The 9,631-nt window shown below is 37.6% G+C and overlaps 1 protein-coding gene across 1 annotated transcript; it reads left to right on the top strand.

Moving 5' to 3' along the window:
• Positions 1–7,127: 7,127 nt before the first annotated feature.
• On the top strand, positions 7,128–8,577 carry LOC143587649 (uncharacterized). Its single transcript, XM_077068884.1, has 4 exons — positions 7,128–7,395; positions 7,493–7,598; positions 8,126–8,269; positions 8,354–8,577. Exons 1-4 carry the CDS (start codon positions 7,136–7,138, stop codon positions 8,552–8,554), a joined length of 711 nt encoding a protein of 236 aa, XP_076924999.1. The 5' UTR covers positions 7,128–7,135; the 3' UTR covers positions 8,555–8,577.
• The last annotated feature ends 1,054 nt before the right edge of the window (positions 8,578–9,631 follow it).

The following is a 9,631-nucleotide window of genomic DNA, read 5'->3' as shown; positions in this document are numbered from 1 at the left end:
AAACCATTGGAGTTTCAAGTAGGGGATAGAGTACTGTTGAAAGTCTCTCCATGGAAAGGAGTCCCCCGTTTCGGCAAGCGAGGAAAGTTGAATCCGCGCTACATTGGACCATTTGAGATCCTGGAAAGGATCGGTCCGGTTGCTTATAAACTTCGTTTACCCGCCGAACTCAGTGGAGTTCATGATACGTTTCATGTGTCCAACCTCAAAAAGTGTTTATCTGACGAAACGTTAATTTTGCCGATGGAAGAGATTCACATCGACAAACAGCTGCACTTCGTAGAAGAACCTATAGCAGTAACAGATTGGAAAGAACAAAAGTTACGCAGGAGCAAAATCAAGTTAGTAAAGGTTCAATGGAACTCGAGGCGTGGGCCTGAATTCACTTGGGAAAGAGAAGATCAGATGCGCATGAAATACCCACACCTCTTTCAGAACATGGCTTCTGCCAGCAACGTCTCCTAAATTTCGGGACGAAATTCGCTTAACAGGGGGAGAATGTGACACCCGGTAAAATCCCAATCCCTTAAACCCAAGTAATCAACCTAAATATTAGGTAATTATGTTATATGCGCCTTGTGCGAGCGCGCCATGTTAGTCAGCGCGTGCATTTGTTATGTGCGCCCTGCGCGAGCGCGCCATGTTAGTCAGCGCGTGCATTTGTTATGTGCGCCCTGCGCGAGCGCGCCATGTTAGTCAGCGCGTGCATTTGTTATGTGCGCCCTGCGCGAGCGCGCCATGTTAGTCAGCGCGTGCATTTGTTATGTGCGCCCTGCGCGAGCGCGCCATGTTAGTCAGCGCGTGCATGTTATATGCGCCATGCGCGAGCGCACCATGTTAAGAACCAGCGTGGGCATATGTTATATGCGCCATGCGCGAATGTTTTGGCTTTATGTTTTCATGTACCTTAACGTTATGATGTCTAATGGGTTGACCGTCACGCATGATGCTAAGGCGGGTGCACCCTAAATCGTTTATGCGCGTGCGGAAGGGAACTAACCTCCCCGCATGGCGGGAACATTGAGAGCTAGTTTGTCTGAAGCTCCAAGATGGAATTGACTTCAACATAACTGATCACTATGTTGAAATACCAAGACCACTTGGAGAATCTACAAATGAAACTCAATGTCCCTGACTGCGAGAAGGTTACGTACCTACCCGCAGCAAAGAAACATTCTACACGCAGAATCCTACACGCATAAGGCTGTACGCGCAAGGTTACACGCACAAAACACAGTATTCTTCAGAATAAAGGGGATTATTCCCGCCCAAAAGAAAACAGTAACGTGTTTCAGAAAATTTCTACTTTTTACTGTGCACTGGCAAAAGCATACTGTGGCATGAACAATCAACTATCAGCCACCCTACTCTCACCAACCACAGACCTGCATGTCCTGCGAAAATCAGAATCTTTTACCCACTCCTCCACTTTTGAATAAATAATAATACTTTCCATACTTTATCATCATCACACCTAGATATGAAAAGATTACAATCCCCTAATTCAAGGGATTGTGTTCCATTGAGTTTGCCTATAAATATGTAACCTAAAATTATCACTCAACACACTTCAAACTTCTCTCTTAAAACTGCAAATCTGCTCTGAATCATCTCCCAAGCATCTATTTGATTTTCAATTCCGTTCCTGTTACTAGGTAAGCCGAGATTATAACCTTGAGATCTACTTTCCAACCCTTATATCTTGATCTTAATATAGATTTCTTGTTATTTAATCGTATTCTAGACCTTCGATTCCGAGGCCAACACCAAGAAAACCCGAATCTCGATTAATCCCTTAACAAGAACCTCAGGTGAGTCTCACAGCCCCTATTCTCGCTGTTTTCACTGTTTTTAAACTGCTTTCGGGGCGAGGGACACGTACTTAAATAATGTTTTATCATGGTATACTTACAAGCTATGCAAGCGATTATGTGTTTAAGTTATGTTTCATGATGAGCAATGCAAACGGTTATCTAAGGTTTTCAATGTATGTGCGCTAGAACTCGAGTAAGTGATCACTTTACCATTGGAACTCTAAGGGTAGGGACTGCTGGTTTGATCCACCCACTCGTAGGGGTCGCACCTCTTTGCATGGACGAGTGCCTAGTATGGTCATGGGGCAGTACTATGGGTTTGAGCCCGCTCGTAGGGGTCGCGCCTCTTTGCATGGACGAGCGCCTTGTTTTCCGGCACAACGTCCGCGCGTAACCCGCGGGACGGTAATACGTTATTTTAGCTCGTAGTGGCAGCACCACTTACATAGACGAGCACGGTTTTTCAGAAATGTCCACGCGTAAACCGCGGGACGATAATACATTATTTTAGCTCGTAGTGGCAGCGCCACTTTGCATGGACGAGCACATGTTCCTGAAACGTTCGCGCGTAACCCGCGGGACGGTATTACTTATTTTAGCTCGTAGTGGCAGCGCCACTTTGCATAGACGAGCACAGTTCCCAGAAATGTTCGCGCGTAACCCGCGGAACGATTTTATCAGAATATGTTGATATAACTATGTTTTACCAAGCTTGTGTTTTAATGATGCTATCAGAATTGTGTTTCATAATGATTCGTATCAAGATTATGATGCAATACGATTTATCAAGTTACTAAAACTTGTGAACTCACTCAGTTTATACTGATTCAAATGTTTTTACGTGTCTTTCAGGAGATAACTAGGTAGCGCATGGAGTCACACTTAGAGCACCACACGCTGAACATCTAAAACAAGCTTTTTGGAAGATTTTGGTTTTATCCCCTCGATGCGTACGGTTACCCGCCGCGCAAGGGGATATGGCGAGGAAATCTTCAGTTTTATACTTGGATGTTTCTTTTTGTAATCTTTGAACAATGTAATGTGTTTGTACTAAACTTCTCATGCGCAATAAAAATCTTTGAATGTTTTGCAATGGCCCGTGCTTAATTATCAATCCCCACTCGTGCGCGCCCGGCTGTTTCCGCCGCTCAGGGCCGGGTGTGACACATAGCCTCTTAATCGTTCAGTAACCACTAAATCATTCATCTTCAAAATATAGCTGGACCATTCAGAGGACTTATACTCTCTTCACCTCTGTACCATCTCCCCTCCCAATCTTCACCACCGATCTTCATCATCGGTCTTCACCTCCGCACCGTCGACCACCGACGCTGCTGGAGCCGCCTATCGCCGTCAAACCTGAACGCCACGTCTATTTCTCCTCCATCGATTCCATCCTTGTCGCTAACCAGGTACAATTTATATTTCTGATTCTATCGATTTCGATTTCGATTTCTATTTCATCCTCAATTGATTCAATAATTGTAATTGATTTCTATTTAATTCATTTTTTCCATTGTTCTGATTTCTATTTATTTAATCTATTTCTTTGATTTGTTTGTTTGTTATAGAAGACGACTTATGAAAGCATTAACAAAATGTTGGTTCTTGGATACAAGACTCTGCTTGATTCACTCAAGAGCACAAAAGTTAAATTTAAACATTAATTTATAAAATGGTGATGATGAATTTGAGTTTATGTTATGTGATAAATGTGGATCAGCATGGTAGTTAGTTCATATGTGTAAGTATTACGTTTGGTTTTCTTTTTGTGCTTCTGAGCCTAATGTGTATTTACTTTTCTTTCATAAGCCTAATTTGGTTCAAACTCATTTAGCAATGCTTGATATGAGTAAAATAGTTATTTGACCTTGGTTAATTGTTGTTTTGTTTGTAGACGTTCTCAATAGCAGCTGACAACCAAACTTAAATTAGGTAAGTATAAATATAAGTAAAACAATTATTAATAAATAATAGACGAGTCGAGCCAAAGCTGAGCTTGAAAAAAACAATGTATGAGCCGAGTTCGAGCTTTAGAATTAGAGCTTGAAACGCACCGAGCTCGAGTTATAAAAACTACTCATGAAGCGGGCTCAAGTCTAGACGAGCTCGGGCTCGTCTCGTTTACATCGTTAGTTTCATCTGATCAACTCACTGATTGGATTTATTTTTACTTGCAGCTCTATGTTTTTCATGGGATTCACATGGTCATTGTCACCAAGATTATAAGTTCTGTCAAATTGTCAATTAAGCTTACCATACCGTATGTATAACATGTAGGTTCTGAAAAATGGGATTGAAGTTAAGCTGCAAAGGAATGCTTTGAGTGTTCTTGAACCATCAACTAGTCATGAAGAAGATGATGAGTATGAATTAGATATTTCAAGCAGTGGCTCTGATGTTAATGAGTTCAGTAAGTTTATACAAACTCAAAACCTTGTAAAGTTCCCAAAATACCCCTAAAAACGGTTCGGTTATAAGTTGGTTTGTTCTTCACTGACAGCCATGCCTAATGAGTTTAGCAAACTAAACAAGCCCAAAGTTCGATACACAAGACCGTGGGGTCCATCTCCATCTATGAAGTATGGTAGTCAAACTGAATCCAATATGCACCCGCGCTATCCTGTAAGTTGACTTTTCTGGTCTACATAAGCATATTTGTGACTTCAAATTCATTGTGATGAATTAAGCTTTTGAGATAATTTGATTTTGACATCATACATTGTAAGACATTAGTCTGTTTGACCTGAATATTTGACCTACATATCAAAATATGTGAATGAACAGAAAATTAACTTCTCGAAGCTGGGAACCAACACGCTATGGCGATATTACAGTACATTTAACCTCGTGAGTCTCGTATATACAAACTATCTACACACATGTCTTTCTTGTTTGGTATTATTCTTAGTTCATTTTATTTTATGATTTTTGTGTTCCTATTTTAGGGAATAATCACTCTAATCCAACAAAGGAACAGCTGGTTAATGCAGTTGGCAAACACTTCGTCTTTGGATCCCGCATCAAGAAGATAACAGTGGGAAAATCCTGTTCGCGAGCTTGAAAGACAACCTTTGGAATATGTTGCACGTGTGAGCAAAATCTTGCATCGTTTTTTGTTTTCTATTTGTTTCTTTTTAGATTATACAATGCAAAACATGTTTTTATAATAAGATATTATTACTCGTATTATACATTTCTTTTTGTAGTTCAACATGATTAACATCTTATTAAATTTCGTATTTTGTCATTCGGAGAAATTGGATATCTTTTCATATACGTAATTCATGCACATATATAATGAAAACGTCAACTTCACCTACCGATTAAATCATATACAATTGACGTAGGAACCCAATAACAAATGGGATTAACATACTAGACATGCACTTATACATGTCACGCGAACTACTATAGCTATTTTTTGATGGACATAATAAAATGTTTTAGACGACAAATGGGTTGACTGGTAATAGTGTAATACACAAAATTTAAGCTAACACCAATTGGTATTCAAACAAAATGGTAAGTTTTTTTTTTTTGGTCGCTACCGAATGCTAATTAGTTACTTGCTAACTAATCATTGCTTCTTATGAATTAATCAGTTGGGATACACCGTCGCAACGCTCGGGCTCTCATACTAGTGTGTGTGTATATGTATGTATGTATGTATGTATTGGGTTTCAATGAAAATGGAAAACAAATTTCTGGTAGTTCATTTTGCATGAAGTAATTTAGAGGGGTAAAATAGTCATTCTGTCAGTCATTCAGATGTTTAACCAAACAACATTTACTGGTTCTGCACTTACTGGTTCAAAATCTCTTAATCATTCAGACCTCTTACTGGTTCAACACTTAATGGTTTAATATTTGCCCAACTGTCCCTTAGTTGGTTTCGAGCCCTAGACCTACTACCAATGTTGGGTTTCTCGCGATAATGAGTTATTTAAACGTTATAACCCTAATAACCCCATTTCCAAGTTCATCAAAATCTTGCAAAGGTGATCTTTGTCAAATTTTAATGTAAGTGAGGACCTGCAAAATGCAAAATTAGTGGCTATTTATTCACATATTATTATTATTCTTTGTCTTCTTCAATTAGTGATCATCTTCCCCGCTTCGATAACTGGTTCGTTTCTCTTAATTAATCGTACACCTTTTTTATCTTCTGTCTTTTGGTTTAAACTACACTCGCCAATCTTTATCGAATCTTGAAGTGGGTACTGGGTTTCTTCTTGTGTTCATTTGGGCATATTACTTACTATTGCATCAATTTTGGGCTAACAGTTATAAATTGAGGTAGTTCGGAAAATAGTGCACTCCACGTGTTTGATGTTTTGTCTCAATGAGTTTTTTTTCAGTTTCTAATATAACCTAATTGTGATCATGTGTACAAGTGATGAGACAACTGTATAATTTGTTCTTTCCTTAGGCCGGTGGGTTATCTCTTAAGATTTTTGCCTCATAATCTCGTGTTAAATGCCACCAAGTTTGTTAATCCTATTGCTGCTGATGATGTTTGATTCATTCAATGCTTTTCTTTGTACTCGGTTGGTATATCTCTAGAGTTGTAAGATCAGTACTTTGCTATGTCTATTAAATACCTGTTTAATAATAGCCATGATTGCACACCCTTGAACTTTTTGGATGATTTTTATATCGTAATTTACGGGACTAATGGTTGTGTGGTTTTTCTATCTTTATTTTTCGGTGTGTGTGTGGGAGTCAAGATAATCACTTTTAGAAAATACAGACCCATAGGCTCATTTCTTTTAGTTCCTTTCATCCATGGATTTCGTTCTTTTAGCACCAGTAATTTGTTAGTTTTTAATGTTTAGGCATAATAGCTTTTTCATTGTTTGAATTTTGTTACAGATCTGATTTGGCGAAAAACTATTTTTCTAGTCATTAAGCTACCCATTTTAATTCGCTATGAAGAAGTCACACCTTGAAGGTGTTTGTACTACAATTTGACATGACACTTGCATTCAACTTGTTGAGCCAGTTTTTTTGTTTTATATTATTATATCATATCAAGAAGACATGTTTTTCTATCATTATTCTGGTAACTCATAAGTCCATTTATAGAGGTGTTTCTTTATCTGAACCTCATATTCGTATAGTTGCACTTGTAAACCAATGTTGAATGCATTTGCGTTCTTTACCAAAATCGATCTTTCTCTTGTTATTTCTGGGCTATTTTCGCTTCAACACGTATTACAGAATACCTTAACAGTATGCTTACTCAAGTAACAAGGTTGAAGTTAATTCTAATAATGGTTTTGTGTTCTTGGTATGTTTGCAGCATTTTTTTATTTATCATGGAGGGAGAAGAGAGCTTGCTTGATTCCATTTTTGACGAGGAGCATGTTGAAGATATGGAAGATGTTGATATGGTTGATGCGGAAGAAGGAGAAGTGATTGAGAACCATCATCAAGCTGAGTTAGGGGAAAACAAGAGCATGGATGATAATGCAGTAGTTCAACAACCTCAAAGTAAAAATCAGAAACGTAGGAGTAAAAGGAAGAAAAATAAGAAAAAGAAATGTGGTTTGGGCTCTGATGTCACAGATATTAATAGGTGATTGTGATGATTAACCTGCAGTACATGCGATTATAATGTTGAATGACGCAAAGCAAATTGAAACTAATGGTTCTTAGTTTCGTTTTTCGTGCAGATTTGTTTTAGATACTTGTAGGCGCTTAAAAGAAAGGAAGTCTTACTTGGTATGGACTGCAGTGGGCTGTCTTGGTGTTTCTGCTCTGAGTGATCTTGTCAAAGAGGTATTCTGGATTTCTGAAAGTCATTATCATCTAATCAAGTGAAAGCATCATTAACTAATGTAGTACTAGTATAAACTACTTATGTGCAAGACTAGAAAGCCTGATTTTCTAGGATTAAAAGTATTAGGCGTATTAGTAGTGCATACATTGATTGAAAACCATGATTTGCCATGGTTTAACGAATTGGGTAATGGGTCGATATAAGTTTGAGTTGGGTTGGTTTGCAAACCCTTTCTTGGTTCATATTTGGAACTATATTAAAATGTTAATCATGAAGTAATGATTACAAGACGAGTATTATATAATAATCTTAATCTTTTAGTAGTATGGATGTATGCAACCCATTTGATCAGTTTCCGTTTAGCTAAAAGCTTTGATATTGATCTGTTTGAAGCAAACATATAAAATGCTTATTTTAACTGTTTTGTCATATCTTGATAGTGTCTGATCGGTTTCAACATGTTGCTTTGTTTAGAATGTGATTATTTACTTAATTAGATTTCTTAATGATGATGAAATGGTAACAGGTGGATGCAATTCAAGCTTGTGGCGGTCAGAAAACTGCTGATGGAAGACGGCTTAAATGTGGTGGTGGGATTTTGTGGAACATATTAAAATCCCGTGATCCAAACGCTTTTAAGGAGATTATGAAAAAAGGAAAGGAGTTTGAGGTGCGTTGATAACTTACTTCTGATTGCTGTTTGCGTTTGAATCTTCTTCTGGTAATGATTACTGGATTATTATTGTCTTTGCAGAAGCAGTTTAAACGACCCGATTTGAGGAAAGAACCGGACCAGAACAAACAGGCCTGTTCTGAAGCAGGTGATCATGCAGCAGAGGGAGAATCTAGTGGGGTTGAAGAAAGACAGATTCAGAAAAAACCTGTTCATGAAAGAATCCGTGTGCCCGTTTCCTATGATGATTTGCTTCAAATTGAGGATCTGAAAGACATATAGCCTGCTTTATGCAGGAAGTTTTGTGATGGTTTTATTTCTGAATTTTGGTACTTTTACGCTTGTCTATTGGTTGTTCTCGTGGTGAAGTATGGAAAATGAATGGAAGCATTATAATACGCATTTGTTACAAAGTTGCATAAATTTGATGTTATATATACAACATAAGGATTTGAGGAACTTGAATTTTTTGTCTTTGAAGAGACAAGTTTCTTTTTTGTTACAAGATGCACATGAATGGCTTGCTCTCTGACATTTTATCATCACTTTCTTAACAATTGCGCATATCTTGACTTTTGTTGATTTTATTGGTATTTCTGTTATCTTGACATTTGTTGACATTTTTGTACAAAGGAATTAAACCACTTAATTTAGATACGCATCCTTTATTTATTTAATGAAATAAAATTTAGGGTGTTTTGGTTAGTGGAATGTTTTGTAAGGAATTGGAAATAAATTTGAATTAGAAATGATTTCCATGAAAATCCTTGATTTTTTGAACGAACATTTGGATTATTCTGGGCCACTGACTCATTTGATCATTTAATGCTCCTCGTAACGGAAACCACTCTCATGAGGAAGCCTACCATATGTGAGAAAGACCTCTGACCTATCCTGTAACCGTCACAGAGGGACTTGAACTCAAGACCTCCCGTTAATAACGTCTTTAAGCTTTGGCTGCTACAACTCTACCATTTAGACTAGGAATCATTGGCATGAAAATCCTTGATATGTTCTGTTGGTACATTTGTAAATGTAATTGAAATTTAAACATAAAAAGACATTATTACCCAAAATTAGCAAATACAAACCAATGAACCACCATGTCTGTTGGTGTATTCTCAACCTATCCTTCAAATTTTTGTGGGGGTTTCATAAATGGGGCATTTACATATATCCCTTCCTTAAAACGTTAATTACATATCTCCTCAAGTTCAATCCAAACCGAGTCGATGTAAAGACGCATATCGAACACTAATAAATCAATTGGCATCGAACTTTTTAATCAATAGTCAATATAAAAAAGTTTTGGATTAAAATTTTTTTTTACCAACAAAAACAACTCAAGTATAATCAAAA

The sequence above is a fragment of the Bidens hawaiensis genome, unplaced genomic scaffold (assembly GCF_021521415.1).
Source record: "Bidens hawaiensis isolate Kalapana, Puna unplaced genomic scaffold, B.hawaiensis_p1.1 tig00035742_1, whole genome shotgun sequence".
In the NCBI taxonomy this organism is placed as follows: Eukaryota; Viridiplantae; Streptophyta; class Magnoliopsida; order Asterales; family Asteraceae; genus Bidens; species Bidens hawaiensis.
This window is presented reverse-complemented; position numbering and strand designations above follow the sequence as displayed.

Excerpts from the sequence above, each read along its gene's own strand:
- LOC143587649 (XM_077068884.1), top strand. The coding sequence starts at position 7,136 with ATGGAGGGAGAAGAGAGCTTGCTTGATTCCATTTTTGACGAGGAGCAT. Across the intron at positions 7,396-7,492 it reads GATGTCACAGATATTAATAG|ATTTGTTTTAGATACTTGTA; the intron begins GTGATTGTGATG and ends TTTTTCGTGCAG. Across the intron at positions 8,270-8,353 it reads AAAAAGGAAAGGAGTTTGAG|AAGCAGTTTAAACGACCCGA; the intron begins GTGCGTTGATAA and ends TTGTCTTTGCAG.